The 20,868-nt window shown below is 36.9% G+C and overlaps 1 protein-coding gene across 1 annotated transcript; it reads right to left on the bottom strand.

Moving 5' to 3' along the window:
• Positions 1-608: 608 nt before the first annotated feature.
• Positions 609-20,682, bottom strand: C1H4orf47 (chromosome 1 C4orf47 homolog). The gene is made up of 8 exons (XM_029923673.1): positions 20,543-20,682; positions 17,880-18,063; positions 15,233-15,452; positions 14,096-14,233; positions 13,920-13,995; positions 9,610-9,789; positions 2,822-2,991; positions 609-846 (listed from the first exon to the last, which is right to left on the bottom strand). The coding sequence occupies exons 2-8, from the start codon at positions 17,977-17,979 to the stop codon at positions 798-800; spliced, it is 933 nt and encodes a 310-aa protein (XP_029779533.1). The 5' UTR covers positions 17,980-18,063; positions 20,543-20,682; the 3' UTR covers positions 609-797.
• Positions 20,683-20,868: the final 186 nt, after the last annotated feature.

The following is a 20,868-nucleotide window of genomic DNA, read 5'->3' as shown; positions in this document are numbered from 1 at the left end:
TCATATCTTTTAAGAACAACAGGTATTTCCTACAGTGGTAGGGTGGGTGAAAAAGAGATATGCAGGAACAAGAGAGTAAGACCAAGACGGGACGCTTGGGGAGAGGCAGCTTTGGACAGCCACAGAGGCACATGACAGGACACCGAAGACAAGCTGCATCCATCGTGTAACTTTGTACTTGGGTAAGATACTCAACTAAAAGGGCACTCCCATCCTCCCTCCCTCCACCTCATCCTGGGGCTGCCATTGACTAATATAAAGCTCTGCACAGGCCATAAATAGAATGTATAAGGACCACATAAATGGAGACATTTGCCTCACTTTAAACGTGTTCAATGTGCATACATGAATACATGCAGTATATTGGTTAGGACGCTTGGATAAGCTACCAGTCCAATTTTCAATTACCTCCAAGAACCACAAGGTAAGAATTTAATGTGCATTTTCTACCCTTCCAGACCCAACCTCCACATCTGCCCGCTAAGCTGGCAATTTTTTAACATTAGAAGCTTTCAAATGATAGACTACAGTTCAGGATTTTATAAAACGTGTAAACATTATATTTTCCTGAGAAAGATATAAGCAAAGATCAGCAATCACATACTAGATGATTAACAAATACTATTTATTCATTAAGAAATAGTATTAAAACAAGGAAGGATATTAGAGTTGCAGGTTTAAATATCTTTTAATTGCCTGACATACCTGTTCTATATCTTATGTGTTTTTCAAATAATTAGCACTTGATAATGAATTACTGGTAGCCAGGACCTAGAAAGCTATTTGTCTTCCAGATGCTAATAGGACTGTAATGAAGCAGTCTTGTAGTTCTTCGAATTTAGTGCCCTAAAATTGGAAAATAAATGCACATTTTATAGGTGCACATAAACATATCTGTATATTCTTGTAAAAAGGTTTTGCAATAAAAAACAATCCAAAACCAAACTCTCTCACCAAATTAGAAAGCTTCACTTGAAATGTAGTTTAAGAAGGAAAAACTGGAGGGACACCTAGATGGCTCAGTTGGTTAATCATCCGACTCTTGATTTCGGGTCAAGCCATGATCTCATGGTTCAGCTTGTGAATTCGAACTCCGTGTTGGGCTCTGCACCAACAGTGCTGAGCCTGCTTGGGATTCTCTCTCCCCCGCCCTCCTCTCTGCTCCTCCCCTGCTCTCTTTCTCTGCCAGTCAATAAATAAATAACGGAAAATTGTTTAATGGGACCAATTTTAAACATCATTATTTAGAGGTTTAGTAGTTTTAAAATTAGGGTTAAAAAAAGGTAAAACTTGATTTAGGATAATTGTAATAATATAAAACGAGCTTCAATAAATTCAAAATTACTAAGAGAAAATAAACTTCTCATTTTCTAAAAAAGCAATCAGTTCTTTTCTTTTCTCTAAACATATATATTTGTAGAACTTTCTCAGTTCTGTTCTCTGGATAGAAGAAAACACACAAAAAACCTGAACCTGCCCCTTTTGCTCCCCAAAAGAATCCCATATATTTGAGGGGGAGTGTGGTAAAGAAAATTATAATTCTACTCTCTGTTCTATATTACATAGATCAAGTTGAGCAGAGTACTTATAGGTGGATTGACAAAGGATGAAGTCCAAAGGACATGAAATAAAGTTTCCACATATTTCAATTTCCACCAACTAGCCGCCACAGAATATTATACCTGTAGCCAAGTCAAATTATATAATGATGATATAAATATAAATAAATAAATAATTTTGGGGATAGGATCATAAGACTGGCATTATAATCCCTGTCCACAAGTGATACAGATGTATTGAGATGTGTTTTTAGAAAAGAAGGTAAATTTGGTGTCCTTTACTTCATCCATTATATGATTATGCTGAAGTCAGATGTATGTAAATTAGCCTAATTGGCATTAAAACTTTTTCAGTGAATAAACAGAAAAGTAATCAAATGAATGCTTCCACTTATTCATGATCTTATACACACACCAAAAGACAATAATGGATTCTCCTTTCCTAATTTATATTCAGAACTCCTGAAAACTTCTTTTCAGTGTTGAGAGGGCACAAAACTTGGGAAAAATTGAGATATTTTAATAATATATTTCACTCAAAGTATTATAATGTGATATTAATAGCATTTTTTACTAATCAAAATATTTCCTAGAAGATTTCAGGAAAGATTATTTCAAACTTAAAGAGAGATGTCTTAAGTGTCATTAAAACTCCTCACAATTACTGAGAGCCTGAAGCCCACAAAGAGATAATAATTTAACAAAGATCAAAAACTCCCTTTGATGGGGCACCTGGGTGGCTCAGTCAGTTAAGTGTCTGACTTCAACTCAGGTCATCATCTCAGTTTGTGAGTTTGAGCCCCGCATCAGGTTCTGCACTGACAGCTCGGAGCCCGGAGCCTGTGTCTCCCTCTCTCTCTGCCCCTCCCCCACTTGTGCTCTGTCTCTATCTTTCAAAAATAAATAAATTTTTGAAAAAAAAAAACTCCCTTTGAGAAACAATGTTAACATGTAATGCTAACTGAACAATAAATACCTAAACAGTCTCAAACAACTCATAATAAGGTGCTACCGATTTACTTTAAAAATTAGGAACAGAATACTTTGGTACAAATAAATTAAGCTTTTTCAATTGGAAAATTTAGAAGACGGGAAAAGACTTCTGAGGGAGAGCTCCTAGGTAAAAGGAGCTGAGCTTTCCAAAGATGGCCAGATCGTCATTGCTTGTAGTATGTATGAACCAAAAGATATGATTTTGAAGGAATCTAAAAGTAAATAATTTTTCTTGGTTTATAGACTAAGTGTAACATATTAATTACTACCTTTTGACATTCAAAGTCATTATGCTTTCCATTGGTCTGCTCTTTGGTCCACTTGGTGGATGGAAAATCTTAGCACCTTTGCTGGAAATCTGGCTTGTCAATTTAGCCACATAAGGGTCAGCAGAATGGGAAGGGTAAGGATCAAATGTTCCTGCCTTCATTCCGCCAGCCTACAAATAAAAATGAGACAATTTAATGTAGTTTTGTAAAGTGCTTCTAACAAAATTAGATTTGGGAGAAGTTCATACATATTTGTGTATTGTCTATGGAGTTGGTTTTACATTTGAAGTTCTCCAAACAGACATTCCTCAGAGATGTTGTGAGTTCAGTTCCAGACAATTGCAATAAAACGAGTATCACAAAAAAGCAAGTCAAATGAATTTTTTTGGTTTCCCACTACATATAAAAGTTTTATTTACACAATGCTGTAGTCTGTGAAGAGTGCAATAGCATTGTATCTAAAAAAAAAACAATGTACATACCTTGATTTTAAAACAATTTATTGCTAAAAATATGCTAAACACCATTTGGGCTTTCAGTCAATGATAATATTCTTGATGGTGGAAGTTCTTGCCTTGATGTTAATAGTTGCTGACTGACCAGGTGGTGGCTGAAGGTTGGGGTGGCTGTGGCAATTTCTTAAAATAAGACAATGAAGTTTGCCATGCTGATTGGCTCTTCCTTTCATGAATGATTTCCCTGTAGCATGCAATCAGTGTGATAACATTTTACCCACAGAAGAACTTCTTTCAAATTAGTCTATCTTCTCAAACCCTGCTGCTGCCTTAGCAACTAAGTTTATATAAGATTTCCAATCCGTTGTTGTCATTTCAACAGTCTTCACTGCATCTTCATCAGGAGTAGATTCCATCTTAAGAAACCACTTTGATTGCTCAGCATAAGAAGCAACTGCTGATCCATCAAACTTCTATCCTGAGATGGCGGCAGCTCAGTCCCACCTTCAGGCTCCACCTGAGATCCTTGTCCTCTCACTGTTTCCACCACAGCTGCAGGTACTAACTCCACTGGAGCCTTGAACACCTCAAAGTCATCCAATAGGGTTGGAATCAACTTCCAAACTCCCGTTAATGTTGATATTTTTAGCTCTTCCCATAAATCACATTAAGATGTTCTTAATGGCATGTCAATGCTTTCCAGGTTTCCAATTTACTTTGCCCAGATCCATCAGAGGAGCCACTATGTATGGCAGCTAGATCTTTATGATACGTGTTTCTTAAATAATAAGACTTCCATGATCCATGGGCTGCCGAATAGATGGTGTTAACAGGCATGAAATCATTAGTCTCATTGTACATCGCCAGCAGGGCTCTTAGGTGACCAGACGCCTTGTCAATAAACAGTAATATTTTGAAAGGAAATTTTTTTTTTCTGAGCAGTAGGTCTCAATAGCGGGCTTAAAATATTCAGTAAACCATTTCACAAACAGATGTGCTATCACTCAGGCTTTGTTGTTAACAGAGCACAGAATAGATTTATCATAATCCTTTTTTTTTAATCAAATGTTTATTTGTTTCAGGGGGACAGGCAGAGAGAAAGGGAAAGAGAGAATCTCAAGCAGGTTCTACACTCAGCACAGATTCTGACATGGTGCTCAATCTCATGACCATGAGATCATGACCTGAGCCAAAATCAAGAGTCAGACACTCAACTGACTGAGCCATCCCGGCACCCAGATCACAGTTCCTCAGGGCTGTAGTACCTGGGGAATGGTAAATGAGCACTGGCTTCAACTTACAGTCGCCAGCTGCCTTAGCCCCTAAAAAGAGAGCCATCCTGTCCTTTGTAGCTTTGAAGTCAGGCATTGATTCCTCCTCTCTGGCTATGGAAGTCCTAGATGGCATCTTCTTCCAATAAAAGGCTGTTTAACCTACATTAAAAATCTGTTGTTTAGTGTCGCCACCTTCATTAATTATTGTAGCTAGATCTTCTGGGTAACTTGCTGCAACTTGTACATCAGTACTTGCTGCTTTACCTTACACTTTGGAGACTGCAACTTAGTGGACCTATCTCGGCTAGCTTCAAACTTTTCTTCTTTACCTTTCTCAGCCTTCAAAGAATTGAAGAGAATTAGGGCCTTGCTCTGTACCAGCTTTGCATAAGGAAATGTTGTAGCTGGCTTGATCTTCTACCCAGATCTTCTATCCACCAAAACTTTCTCCATCAGAAAGAAGTCTGTTTTGCTTATCATTTATGTGTTCACTGGAGTAGCACTTTTAATTTCCTTCAAGAACTTTTCCTTTGTGTTCAGAACTTGGGTAAGTAGCACAAGATGCCTGGCTTTTAGTCTATCTCGGCTTTTGACATGACTTCCTCAAGGAGTTTAACCATTTCTAGCTTTTGATTTAAAGTGAGGCATGCAGGGCCACCTCAGTCGGTTAGGCATCCAACTTCAGTTCAGGTCATGATCTCATGGTTTATAAGTCCAAGCCCTGCATCCAACTCTGTGCTGACCGATCAGAGCCTGGGGCCTGCTTCAGATTCTGTGTCTCCCTCTCTCTCTGGCCCTCTCAGACTCACGCTCTCTCTCCATCTCTCAAAAATGAATAAATGTTAAAAAAAAATTTTAAGTGAGACATGCAACTCTTCCTTTCATATCAACGCTTAGAGGCTATTGTACAGTTATTAACTGGCATCATCTCAATACTGTTGTGTCTCGGGGAGGACAGAGGCCCAAGTAGAGGGAGAGAGATGAGGGAACGGCCAGTCAGTGGGGCAGTCAGAACATACAACAGGCAATAACTTAAGTTCCCCATCTTACGTGGGTGGCATTCATGGCACCCCTCCAAACAATTATAATAGTAACAGCAAAGATCACTGATCACAGGTCACCATAACAAATATAATAATAAAGTTTGAAATATTGCAAGAAGTACTATAATGTGACACAGAGACAAAAAGTGAGCAAATACTATTGGAAAAATGGTGTCAATCAAGTTGCTCAACACAGATTTCTACAAACTTTCAGTGTGTTAAAAACAGTGTCTGCAAAGTGATGAAACTAAGTATGCCTGTACTGTTCAAATACCAGCACTCTCCCTGCCACCAATTTTATGGGGCAAGACACTATATTTTCAAAATTTCTCTATTAAGATGCAAATGTTTATAAGAAGGTAATATTCCAAACTATTGTCAAGTACTAATGTTTGTTTGTTTGAAGCTATTTATTTTGAGAGAGAGAGAAAGGGGGGAGAGAGAGAGAACGAACATGAGAAGGATAGGGGCAGAGAGAGAGAATCCAAGCCAGACTGTGAGATCATGACCTGAGTCTAAATCAAGAGTTGGATGCTTAACCAACTGAGCCACCCAGAAGCCCCAAATATTAATATCTTAGTGAGTTTACCAGATCAAGCTATCATCTAGCTATGGGATGAGCCTATTACCAAGAGAATAAGACCTAAGTCACGTATATTTTGATACATAAAGGAGTTGGGTCTGGGAACCAGAGGATGTTCAGAAGAGGAGGTCAAGGATAAGGTTTGTTCAAGAGGGAGGCTGACCTGAGTTTATTAAATATTGGTCAATGATGAAAAAGATACAAAAACTAAAAACTAAAAAAATGGAGTAGCACATAGAAGGTAAGAGGAAAACATAATCTACCTAATACTTTTCTTAGAGTCTATTAAGAAGTCAGTCAAAATTATTTTTTGACCTGTACACAAAACAAACCTTTGCTTTGACATTTTAAGCTGACTTACCACAATTTTAATCTTTATATTATATATAGTTACCAAGAAAGCTCTACAGAATCATCATACCCAATTTAAATAGGCATCCTTTATCTCATAGTTTCTATGCCGAATATACATGAAAATTTAATTCAATTAAAAGATATCATTGGAATATTTCAAGTTTTCCAGATTAAGGACACACAGGTTGTTTCAGAGAGCAACAAATAATAAGGAAACTTAAGTAAAATAAATTCATTAATAAAGGTAAAAGCAAAATGGATAAATTAAAAATAGAAAAATACAGGGCAAGGTGGGTGGCCCGGGCAGGTAAGCACCAACTTTGGCTCAGGTCAAGCTGCAAGGGTTCATAAGTTCGTGCAAGTTCAAGCCCCACGTCAGGCTCTGTGCTGACAGCCTGGAACCTGGAGCCTGCTTCAGATTCTGTGTCTCCCTCTCGGCCCCTCCATCTTTCCCAAAAATAAATAAACGTTAAAAATGTTTTAAGTAAAAAAAGAAAAAAAACTAAAGGAAAAATATACATGGTAAATAAATAAGCCAAACCACTGGATGATGCCTTACAAAATAAAGATAAATCTACATTATAATTAGGGATGAGAAAGGAGTGGTCATACATGGAATAACCAAAAATATAAAATAACACTTTTGTAAACCTCTATGTTAATAAATTTGAAGACACAAGTGAAATTATTTTCAAAGAAAATATAAATATCAAATTGATTCAAAAGAGATACAAATTAGATAAGGTGCCACAGAAGAAATTAAGCCCAGAACATTTCAATGAGAAATTCAAGCCTGCAAAGAACAGATATTTGTAGTGCTACTTGAATTGTTAGAGAACAAAGAAAAAGAAAAACATCTCCCTGATTATTTTAAGACAGTAACACCTACTTAAACCAAGATAAAACAAAGCATACAAAAAAAAATTAGACCAGTTACACTTAAAATTACTGATGCAAAAATAGTTAAAATATTAATAAGATAAAGTATTACACTTAAATACAATATAGCCAAGTGGAATTCGTTTCAAGAAATTTGTTATCATTCACCTTATAACAAGTCAAAGGGAGGAAAAAAAGATGGTCTAAACATATTACACAAAACATTCAATACCATTCTACATACATTCCTGATTTATTTCTACTTTTGGCAGTACGAATTATTCCTATTTTTATAGAAAAATGAAACCCTAAGTTCAAGTAATTCAAGTAAGTCAAATTCAAGTAAATTGAGTAAGGCAAAGAATGGCCACTATTGCTTTTCTAAGCAACTAGACATGAACATGACTCAAAAGCCACATACTGGAAAGGAGGGAGCAAAACTATTTGCAGATAGTGTAATCACATATCTGAAAATCTAAAGAGAATAAACATAATACTCACTAGAACATAAGAAAATTTAATGAAGTGGCCAATTGTCAAATGTTTTGATAAAGACAAATTACATAAGGGAATATATCATGGGAAAAAAATTGTTGACCAGAGCCTTAAAATAAATAGGAATAAAACATAAGACATATACATCTGTATGAAGCAAAATTCAGAATTCTACAAGGGAAATAAAGGTTTTAATAAGTAGTTTATTTCTAGATCAGAAGACTCAAACCCTAAATGTGCTGAGGGATGCCTGGGTGGCTCGGTCAGTTAAGCTTCTGACTTTTGACTTCAGCTTAGGTCATGATCTCACGGTTCAGGAGATCAAACCCCAAGTCAGTGCAGAGCCTGCTTGGGATTCTCATTCTCTCTCTCTCTCTAAATAAACTTTTTAATAAATAAATAAATAAGCTAAGATATCCAAAAATATAAAGATTTAACTTTTTAGCAAAATACCAAAGGTCTTTTCTTCCCCCAGAAATTTAGACAATAACTTCAAAGTTCTAGAGAATAAATATAGGAGAATAGCCAATGTAATTTTTTAAAGAGTAATTAGACCATCCAAAATTAAAATGTAATAGTAATTAAAAGGTAGAAATAAACATTACATAAAATGGAAATTGGCAGGGCAGAGGGAGGAATGCTAATTTGATTTGATAAGGGGGCCATTTCAAAGCAGTGCTGTTGAAAATTACTCCATCAGTGACACTAGGAACAATTGGTTTTTTTTTTAAATCCGTTTTCTTGAAGTCTAATTCATGTACAATAAACTGCACCCACTTAAAGCTTACAATTCTATGACTTGCGACATTTGTATGTCACCCATACAAACCATGACTGCAATCAAGATGTAGGGCAGGCACATCCTCCCCCCTCAACATGTCCTCCTACTCTCAAAATTGGATTTTGAAAAGTTAAAAGATGAATCCTTACCTTGCTCTTCATGTCAAAATATATTTCAAATGAAGATTTAAATGAAAAAGGAAAAAACTAATCAAGAATGTATATTTTTTAAATATTGTTGGTGAGAAGTCATTCTGAAAATGTCATCAAACTTAACACAAACAATCGACAAATTTCACTACATCAAATTATTAAGCTTCTGAATAGCAAAATGCCATAACTAAAGTCAAACATTGAACAAGCTAAAAAAAATTACTTTCAACACAAATAACAAAAGAATATCCTTAATACACAAAATGGTCTTACAAATCAATATGAAAAAGACAAATATCCTAATAGAAAATCTGCAGGGAAAATGAATAGATGATGTACAGAAGACAGAACAAAGTATAAACTAAGGTTTATAAACTATAGAAGCATTTTTATTTTTATTCATACTTGTAAATGTCAGCAGAGTAGGAGATAGTTCATTTTAACAACCATTTCAAAACTTGAAAGATGATCTGGCTTTTTATGGTTTTGTGAAAAACTATACCTAAGATCTAGAGAGGTACTTGGAAAATCCATTATAAATTCAAAAACTCATGAAATGATTAACAATTATTTCATTGCAAGAACTCATGATTCCCTATACGATCCAGGCTTTGTGTCTTTTTAAAATTTTGTTAAAACAGGTTTCACAATTCTTACTGTGAATAATAAACAAAAGTTTATTATTTACATGGGTAACAAAATGACTTGACATAAAGAGGCAACAATTCTTTATAATGCTTAATATTTTTTCATTCTAAAATTTTTAACTTACCTTTTTACCAGGAGAAGAAGGCTTAAAGGTGTGTGCAGGTAATTTTTTCTTTTCTGTTTTTTTAATTGGTGGTAAAGCTTTCTCAAACAAATAAGGATTGGTGTCAAAATATTCCCTTGGGTAAAGATGTAACTTGAAAGGTGTTCCTTTAACTAAACGATGGTGTTCTTCATTCTCCTTCTGTAAATCAGAGAGTTTGAAATTATGTAACATAAATTATTCAAATTAAAAGTAACAATCAAATTTTCTTTTAAATTTTAAAATAAGCATGTAGATTTTTTTAAATCTATACGGCTAGGTTCACTTCTTTAAAACATTCCTTTGTTATGTTTTGTTTCTAGGACACAAAAGATATGCTTACTTATGAATGGATGCAAGTATGATTGTTATGTTTAGATATGAATTTATTTGAAATATAGAGACCCATTTATCACCGGAAGAAATCTAAGTTAACGACCTGGGTGATACGATGTAGTAAACAAAAAGGATTGGTTTCTAGTTTCATGCTTTTTAGCATTTCTCAGGGACTCTGGGAAATTTATTTATCCTTTTCTTCAACGGCAGATGATATAATCTCTCTGCCCCTCCCCCCACAATGCTGATGTAAAGATTAAATAAGATTAACTGCATAAAGTACTCGGCATATGGTGGGCCCTAAATAACTAACAGTTTTTACTTCTAAAAAATGAGGAATACTTAACTCTTTATAACATTTTTATATTAACTACCTAGTACTGAAGCAAAACAGAGCTCATTTTTTCTCCTCCCATTTTGCAATCTTTCCTATGGGACAATACTTACAAAAATTTGTTAATAAAGTAGAAAAAAAATGCCATGCTATGAAATACAGACTTGAAGAGGCGACTATAAAATGAATATTAATACTTTTGTTCACTTTTTTCAAATATGAAATCTGGTATTTCATCATTCAACAAACACTTGGAAGCGTTTGATAAATGAAATCTAAAATAGATAGTTAATCCAGGGAAGACAAATTTTCATTACCAAGAATACTGCTGTAACACTTTCAGGATTTTTTACTCTTTTTTATATTTTTTTCCTTGCTTTTACTTGTCTTCTTCCTTTCTCCAACCCATAGAAATTTTACCTCTTCTTGCTGATCGTATCTCCCCTCTTCCACTCCGCAGTAGTAATGATAATTTTAACCATTCCATTTATCCTTTTGGGCAGTGTTTCTCAAATTTTAGTTCTCATAGGAGTCTCTTGATAATTAATATAAAAATTACCAAGCTCTTCCCTCAGAGATTTCTAGATCCTCTTGGTCTGCTATATGGCCAAAATCCATCATTTTTGGGGTGCCTGGGTGGCTCAGTCAGTTAAGTGTCCGACTTTGGCTCAGGTCATGATCTCACAGCTTATGGGTTCGAGCCCCACATCAGGCTCTGTGCCGACAGCTCAGAGCCTGGAGCCTGCTTCAGATTCTGTGTCGCACTCTCTCTCTCTGTATCTCCCCTGCTCACACTCTATCTCTTTCTCTCTCTCTCTCAAAAAACAAACACTTAAAAAACTTTTTAATCTATTATTTTAGTCACTCCAGGTGATTCTGATGCAGGTTATCACAAGGCAAGGCTTTAAAGAACACCTTTTGCTAGAGTATGGTCACCTTTTACTAGAATGCTGTGTTTGTTTTACCAATCCCTGCCCTAGAGTATTCGGTATAGTACGGATCAGTACATATGTGAGAGGAAGCTACTCAAAGCCAAAAAAAGAACCACCTAAGAAGACTAAAAGTAATAGTGGCTGGCTCTTACTACAGAGCCGGAAAGAGTTCTGGTTCCATCAGCTCTGCTGGAAAACATGATTCCCAGGTCACTGGGTAGACCACACAGAAAGAGGTGGCCCCCGTAGTACAGAGTAATCATCCCTAGACTGAGCATTGCTCCTGTCACACCTAACAAATCTGAAACCAAGCAAGATCTGAAAAAAAAAAAAAAAATCAAACTGTTTCCAAATCATTTTATTGCATCCCAGAATTTTTTACTGCAAGCCCAAGAATTTTTATAAGAATACAAAAATATACAGCACTCAACAAAGTAAATGTCACAGTGCCTAACATTCAATCAAAAATCACTAATCATGCAAAGCAGGAAAATATGACCCATATCAAAAAGAAAAACTAATAATTCAAAACCAACCAAGAACACAGATGTTAGAATTAGTAGAGAAGGAAACGAACAGTAATTAAACTGTATTCTATATGCTCATAAAGCCACATAGAAACATATAAGATATAAAACACTCAAAAAGAACTTCTGGAGAGCAAAAGTACAATGTGTGAGATTAGAAATACACAGGATATTGTAGATTAGATGTTGCAGAAGAACAGATTAGTGGCCTTGAAGACACAGGAAAAGAAAATTCAAAATGAAATACAGAGAAAGAAAAAAGAGAATTAAAAAAAAAAAGCAAACAGAGCACTGGTAAACTGTGAGATAATTTCAAAAGACCTAATGCATATGTACAAGGAGTCCCTGAAGGAGAGGGGAAAGATAGAAGGGCGGAAAAAAATAACTGAAAAAATAAAAGCTGAATACATTCCAAATTTGATGAAAACTATAAACCTACAGATCCAAGAAGCTCAATAAACCACAGGAAGCAAGATGAAAACATGACCAAAGCATATTATAATCAAATTGTTCAAATGAATGATAAAGAGATATTAAAAGTGACCAGAGAAAAAAGACAGTATGTGGAGAACAAAAATCAATATGACAGGGAATCTCTTGTCAGAAACAAGCAAGCAAGAATGCAGTGGAGAAATCTCTTTAAAATTCTAAAAGAAGGGGCGCCTGGGGGCTCTGTTGATTAAGCTCAGGTCATGATCTCACTCAGGTTCACAAGTTCAAGCCCCACATTGGGCTCTGAGCTGTCAGCACAGAGCCCGGAGCCTGCTTTGGATTCTGTCTCTCCCTCCTCCTCTGTCCTCCGTTGCTCATACTCTTTCTCTTTGTCAAAAATAAAACATTAAAAAAAATTTTAATAAAAAAATAAAAATTTAAAAGAAAATTCTAAAAGAAAAAGCAAGAATGCATTTTAAAAATTATTTTCATAATTAACTTTAAAAAGTCCAGGGATATAAAATATCTGACTTATGAATAATAAGTTCTGAAAAAAAAAGAACTTTACTATAAGGAGAGATAAGTATCTTATCACATAAAATTCAGAATAAAAGACTCATTACTGAGCCACTGATAAAATCGCCTTGTATATATTTATATCATGTATTATTATTCCTACAGATGAAAAGTTTATACACTAATTTTCTAATAATCCACACATAGAAACAAAGATGCTTATTAAATGACCACCATTTCTGCCCAATTTAATAGAAAACTGTGCCTGAGTTTGGACACACTGCCTGATAAAAATGACCACTATCCTTCTATATGGTGGCCCCACTGTTGCTTAAAGTCACCACAGCGAAACTGTTGAAGACCGTATGCCTGAAACAACAACACTAATGAAATGCTTGCCAGTTAATTTCTGTTGTTTAATAACCAGACTTGACTTTTCATTAATACCAGCTTTCTAAAGTTATATTGAAATTGTTAAATTATGTTGATACTGTCTCAAAATTTACAAAGTTTCCTCTATTCATTCTCATGTAGGCATTCTGCATATAAAGAGACTGTTTCGTTCTAAGTCGAGTATTATATAAAATGAGTGTAGAGGCATATACTAGTACATTTAGCTTTTATTTCTGTGGTTGAGTAGAGTGAGTACTCTCCCCTCACCGATCACTCTCTCTTCTGTAGGTGTTCATCCATTTCTACCTTCCGTCTTCTCCTTCCTCCCCATCACTCCTGCATTCCACTGCTGTCTTAGGCACAAGATATTAGGGTGTGGTGGTGTCCTAAGGGTTAGACCATGACTCTTTGATTCAAAAATAGGGAGGGGGAGGGAGGAGAGGGGGTGATGGTCATGGTGGGGGGCATTTGTGGGGGAGAAGCACTGGGTGTATTATGGAAACCAATTTGAAAATAAACTATTAAAAAAAAATAGGACATAGCTGATCAGCCCAGGTAAGAAAGGTCGCACAGCTAGTTTAGAGAGATATAAGGTAGATGTAGTAAACTACAACAAGAAATAAAAAGCTCATCCTGGGAAGAGCTGGGAAGATCTATAGCAAGATATGAATATCAAATATCAAAAAGGTAAAATTATCACAATTCATAGTTATCAGTCTACCATTGCCCTAGTAAATAAAACAGTCCATAATTAGATCACAAATGAATTCTCAACATCAATCAAGAGAAAGATTGAAGAAAGTTAAAATTAGATTATTTTACCTTAAAATTTAGTTTGGCTGCATCGTAGAAATCAGCAGAGTGTGAAAACTGTTTACCTATGGTAACATTTGCATAGCTAAGGAAGAAAATTAAGTAATGGTGACTTCATGATTCAGAAATTCTGAATTTTATTTAACTTCAAAACAAATTATAGGAAAGCATGAAAAGGATCTTACCCATATCCTGTTCCTTTCTTTCCTGGGTTTGTGTATAAATTCTTCCCAGGGACCTGATATTTGTCTTTGGGTTTTGCCTGGGAGCTGAAGAATGGCACCGGACCACCAATTGTGCCATAATAGCTTCCTAACCCACATCTAAAATATAGTTTTTAAAAAACAGAGCAAATTAAAACAGCAAATTTTGTGTTATACATATTTGACCACAATTTATAAAAAATGACTTAAAAAGAAGTAAAATATATACAATGGAATGGACTTGCCCAATGCTAGTAAAAAAAAAAAAAGCAATCATTTTGTTTAGTTTTTAATCTTATTTCTCCCATTTTTCAAAATCACAAATTTTGAGATATGTTTTAAATTTTTATGCTTATTTTAAATGTTCCACATAAATAAAATTTCATAATCTCTAGACAGTGAAAATAGTTTCCATTAATACAGAAGATTGCAGTTTTACTAACTTCAAAAAAAAAGAGCACAAGCACAAAATTGGCCTTCAACCAATCCTCATCTATCATAAATTCTACATAGAGACAGTCAACATTATAGAGTGTGCATTAACATCTTATTACAAAGCTCAGCCAAATATGATGTAACAGACTATATGATTTTCTTTGTTTAGTGGTTTAAAGGTAAAAAAAAAATGAACCTTCACATTGACAACTGTCACAACTAAACTATTGCTAACCTCTATGCATTATCTTCACAATAATTTTTAAATAACATGTCTTGATAAATTACTTTTTATCATACAAAGCCTTCACCTAATTTACAATTTTTACTTAAACATTAAAAAAATTTTTTTGCAAAGCAGAAAAAAGAGTGAAAGGAACAGATACAATGACTGAAGGAGGGTTTTTCAAGGTTTTCAAACAAATTTATTTGCATTATTTAGCTGGCTTTTATTATATAGACTGATAGCAGTGACATAAGCATAAATTTAATAAAATGAAGATCTGCTCAAACTACCTGTCAACTTATATCATCCAGTATAACTGTCTCCACCTAAGAAAAGCTCACCCTAAAAATCATACTCTACAAAATCCATCATACAAAATCCAGAAAAACACTTAATTTGGGGTAGAGGAGAGAAAGGTGCAGGAGATGAAATTTATGACTTTTCCCCCAAACACTTACGGCTTTTTAGCTCCACTACTAGGGAGGAAGGCTTTGCCTAGATTTTTTTTGGCTTCTTCCATCATACGCCGTCTCCTCACTTGGTTCATATTTACATAGCCTTCGCCTTCAAATATCCTTACAAAATAGGGATCAAAATAACCTGCCTGGAGATGTGACATTTCTTTGGATCCCCCAGGTAGCATCTGTTTATTTTTGCTTGCAGCCTCATTAAAGGGTCCTTTAAAAATAAATTAGGAATATCATGATTTTTAGCTCACTAATAATTAAAGACCATGAAAAACACCCGAGAAAAGTTTCAAACTTTGATTGGGGCTCTAAAATGCAGTCTCAAAATGCTCCCCAAAAGCTCTGTTATAGACCACACTGACAATAAGATCTAAGAGGTTTCCAATACAACATTTTAATAATTCGATCAAGGTCTTGTTTATAGACTCTGAATTTTAGAGCCGGGAGAGACCCTAACCATCATCTAATCTACTGTTTCCCCATCTACATACTAGGAAACAGCATGTGAGATTATCAGTAAATACGCATGCATGTGCGTGCGTGCGTGCGTGCGTGCGTGTGTGTGTGTGTGTGTGTGTGTGTGTAGGTTGCAGGGAAGGGTGTTCCAAACTCAAACTGAGGCAGTTAGTTCCCCTCCTGGATATGTACTCAAGACACATGAGTGTCTATATCCACTAAAAGGCATAAACCAGAATGTTCATGACAGTTTCATTCATAATATTCCAATACAGGAAACAACTCAAATGTCCATCAACAGGAAAACAGATAAGTAAATGTGTTATATTTATGCAATGAAAAACTAGTGGCCCCGCAATTTTTTAAAAGGCTGGTTTCATAAATATTTATAATTTTATTATAACTTAGATCTAGAAGAGTTCAATTTGGAAGTCCACCAATGTGAAAACTTTTTTGAAATTCAAACAATCCCTAAATCAACTAGTTATTTAGATACGAATTTATATCACTTGTTTTTTAACTTAAATTTTTGAAAAGGTAATATATTCACGTTTCTAAATTGAGTATATTAATGTTTTTACAATAAATTTCCCTCCCACACTCAGCCACCCAGTTCCTCCCCCACAGGAATTCATGATATTTATTTTGTTTTCCAGTGAGTGTTTAGGCATGTTCCAATGAATATTTTCATATATACCCTTTTCCATTTTTAATGCTTAGCATGCTATATAATAAACTATTCTGCACCTTGATTTTTTTTATTTAACAATATATCTTCAATATGTTTCAGGTCAGTGTATTCTAATTGTAACAAGGAAGTCACTGTATAGCCAAAAAAAGTTTGTTTTTTGTTTTTTCTCTAAATTTTTTTAACATTGCTTTTTTTATTTATAGCTTATTGTCAAGTTGGTTTCCATATAATACCCAATGCTCTCCCCACAAGTCCCCTGCCATGACCATCACCCCCTTTCCCTTTCCCCCTCCCTCTTCAGCCCTCAGCTGGTTCTCAATATTCACCAAACAGTCTCATATGATTTGCCTCCCTCCCTCTCCCTCTTTTCCCCTCCTTCCTTCTCATGGTCTTGTTAGATTTCTCCTGTTAGACCTATGAGTGCAAACATATGGTATCTGTCCTTCTCCGCCTGACTTATTTCCTTAGCATGTCACCCCTGAGGTCTATCCACTTTTGAATAGCCAAAAATTTAACTAAGATATATTAAATGTTTATTAACTTTAGCTCTTTTCATTATATATGACTCTTCTAAAACTCCCTCAGCTATTCACCTAGCATTTCAATTCTTCAAGAAAGAAATCAAGGCCGGCCTTTTGGGATGCAAATGTAAATGCTGCTTGCATAGCAGAGTGTCCCACTGAGCAACCATAAGCTGAAAACAAAACGTTCTGAGAGAAAACTGCCATGCACCTTTAGAAAGAAGTAAAATTATCTGTGAAGAGAATATATGAAAGTAGGGTATCCCACTGAAAGAAGTTTCCTGCCCTTAAGAAGGGGAAGGGGGAGTGGGGAAAAGGGGTAGTTGTGATGGTGGAGGGCACTTGTGGGGAAGAGCACTGGGTGTTGTATGGAAAACAACTTGACAATAAAATATTGAAAAAAAAATAAAAATTAAAAAAAAAAAAAAGAAAGTTCTCTCTTAACCGTATTGAAATTTCACAAGTTTATTCAACTTTAAACTTAATAGTTTAGGGGCTGTGGGTGGCTCAGTCGATTAAGCAAGGACTTCGGCTCAGGTCATGATCTCGCGGTTCTGGGGTTCCAGCCCCGCATCAGGCTCTGTGCTGACAGCTAGCTCATGAGCCTAGAGCCTGTCTTCATATTCTGTGTCTCCCTCTCTCTCTGACCCTCTCCTGCTCATGCTGTCTGTCTGTCTGTCTGTCTCTCTCCCAAAAATAAAATACTAAAAAAAAATTTTTTTTAACTTAATGCTTTAAGGGGAGTCTGGATGGCTCAGTGGGTTAAGCATCTGACTCTTTGTTTCGGCTCAAGCGAGCATCTCACAGTTCATCAGTGGATTCTCTTTCTCTCTCAAAATAAAAAATAAATAAATAAACTTAATGCTTTAAAATAAAGAGCATTAAAAACATCATTTAACCTAAACATGAAACCCAAAATTTCCTATAGGACATCCACTATGAGGCTGTAAAGAAAACCAGATACACTTACGATTGAAGGGGGACACGTATTTGTCGCCAACAGTGATGTACTCCATCTCACTGAAGAGGCCGACCCGCTCCATATCCGTCTTCCCTCCTTCCGCAGGCATGGCTGCTGCTTGTGGCACTGCTTTCTATACTGACAACCTCAAAAGGCTCCTTGCGGCTCTTCTACAGCAAAATCCTACTTTACACTGAAAAATACAGGGAAAAGGCTTAGGAAGAAGGTGAGTGCTAAGTTTCAGTGCAATTTACTTTCATTCTGAGAGTGGACATTACTATAAAATAATGGTTCTGAACAACGCAGGGAAGGAATCTACATTGTGGGGCTAAAGTGGGGGTAACGGCCCTCAAAATGATCACCATGAGCCCTCCCCTACATTCTCCAGGTAAAGTATCCTCAAATCACAAAGAGATGTGTATGAAGGCATTTGCCGAATTTCCATTCGTCTGTGGCAAACGATAAAATCGGTACTGTGTAGTGTAGTAAAAACACTGCATATACACCCCTCTTCTGAGACGTTCGAAATAGATTTAAAATTCATAATTACACAAAACGGGATACTTTCGGTTTAGATCAAATGATTTAAACATAGTGTGTTGTTTCTCATATTGGAAATTAAGTTATGCATAATACATACAATTATTATGTGTTATAGCCTATAGTTCTTGAGTTTTTTCAAGTTTAAATGAATACAAGAAATGTGTCACTGGAAAAATTAATCCACAAAGGGATGGGTGGGAAAGGACAATTGTCTAGGCAAGATTAAAATAAAGAACAACACAACCAACAAAAATCCACAATGAATTAAAAGTATTTGTTAAAGAACAAATTGCAACTGTGAATTTTCTGTTTTAAGCTTATTTTTTAAAGGGAGAAAGAGCATAAGTGTGGGAGAAGCAGAGAGAGAAGGAGACAATGGGCTCTGCGTGAACAGAACTCATGAACCATGAGCCAAAGTCAGACACTTAACCGAAAAAGCCACCTAGGCAGCCCTTTCTTTTGAAATATCACATTAAACAAATATTTAGATTTTTTTTAATTAGACATGTTCTAGAAAGGAAAAGCTAAGGAAGATGTGCCTCCATGTCATCATAGAATTTTTAAAGTACCAACTAGATCTAAGTACTGGGCACACATTTAGTGAATAAAACAAGCATTGGCTTATGCTTCCCAGTTTATAATCCAAGGTAACTACCTTTTGCCTTGAATTTCAGAGACACTAAACACATGTGCCTGTTTGGAACTGTCGCTCATCTGAGCATGAATCTTTACTAACATGTAATATCAAGGGGCAAGTAAAGATTCCATTTAAGCTAAGCAAAAGCGGGCGCCTGGGTGGGTCAGTGGGTTAGATGTGGGACTCGATTTCAGCCCATGTCATGATATCACAGTTTGAGTTCTAGCCCCAAATCTGGCGCCATCCTGATAGCCAGGATTCTGCTTAGGATTCTCTCCGTCTCTCTCTCTGCCCCTCCCCCACACAGTCTCTGTCAAAATAAATAAACTTAAAAAAATCAAAGCATAAAAAGGTATGCTTCCTTTCCCCTATTCCACTTATTCCTCTGATCATGTATATTTTAAAAGTAAATGAGGGGCACCTGGGAGGCTCAGTCTGTTAAGCATCTGACTCAGCTCATGATCTCATGGTCAGTGGGTTCAAGCCGCCCTTAGGGCTCTGTGCTGACAGCTCAGAGCCTGGAGCCTGCTTCGGATTCGTCAGTCAGTTGGGATATACCACTTCCATTTACAGCCTGTTTCAAAGCTCCATCCCACAGCCCAACTGCAAGGGCTTCCTGTGATGTTACAGGGACTCAATTCCTTTTCATGGCTCCCCAGGTCCACTATCACCCACATCTTGACACCATAGGAACCCCATTCCCCAGCACCTGGGCTGCATTTGTCTTTTTCCAGTTCACGGGTAAGGCTCTCGCCAGCCACAGGACCGTGGCATATGCTGTTTCCCTTCATGCAGGTACTTCACTGTGCCCACCCCTTATTTCCCCCAGTTAACACTGATCTTTCAGATTGTGTTATGTTGCTCATTCATCCCTTCTTTAACTCCCTCTGTTTTAGCAGCCTGTCCTGTTTCCAAGCCCTCACCACGGTTGTCTAACGGGTTATCACTCGCCATTCACAGTGTACCCATCTTGTAAGTAACAGCTGCCTTTTCCCCCCCATTGAACTGTTGGCGGCAGGAAGGCAGGAACCTCAGGCAGTTCGGTTCTTCCTACCACAGGATTTCCAGTCAGCACAGCGTCTGGTGCACAACGAAGGGAGCCACAGACCGGAGGAGAGGGGAAAAGTTCTCGCCTTGAATATTTCCTCTAAACTCTTCTTGAACATTTACAAAATCGTTCATTCACTTAACACTTTGCAGACCCCTCCTCTGGGTAAAGCTCGCTGACAGAAGCTAGGAAAACATTTTAAAAGGCCTGGACCCTGACTTCAGGGAGCTTACAATCTAAGCAGACAAGCACATAATGAAGACTAACGCAAGTGGAACTTGGCAAGGTCCCACCAGCATAATGAGCGGAGGGGGGCGGGGGTACGGTGAAGGAGGGGCAGAAAACTGCCTGAGTGACAGGAAAGTGATTTCTCATTAGGGAAACAGGCTCAAAGAACGTAGGTAGCTGAAAGACAACACCCGGCGGCCCAGAGGACCATGTCACCTCTCAAAGAGCACGGTCTGACAACCAGGACCAGAAGGTCTGAGCTCGCGTTGGAGTTCACTCAGCTGCAGGAGCCGCGGGGCCACGCGCCTCCCCGCGCAAGCGCGGCCGCGCGACGCCTCGCCGCGAAGCGCCCCCGCACGCTCCGCGCGACGCGGCTGCAGATTGTGGCGGCAGGTTTGTTGTGGCGCGTTGCCTCGGGTACGGGAGAACTCGTTTCAAAGTACGCTACGGAAGGTTACGTGGAGATTTCGAAACCACACCGAGGGACTCAGAGAATGACTTAACAGTGTCTATAGAAACGGGTTACTCAACCAATAGAATTT

The sequence above is a fragment of the Suricata suricatta genome, chromosome 1 (genome assembly GCF_006229205.1).
Source record: "Suricata suricatta isolate VVHF042 chromosome 1, meerkat_22Aug2017_6uvM2_HiC, whole genome shotgun sequence".
Lineage (NCBI taxonomy): Eukaryota > Metazoa > Chordata > Mammalia > Carnivora > Herpestidae > Suricata > Suricata suricatta.
The sequence above is the reverse complement of the archived record's forward strand: the minus strand, read 5'-3'. Positions and strand labels throughout refer to the sequence as shown.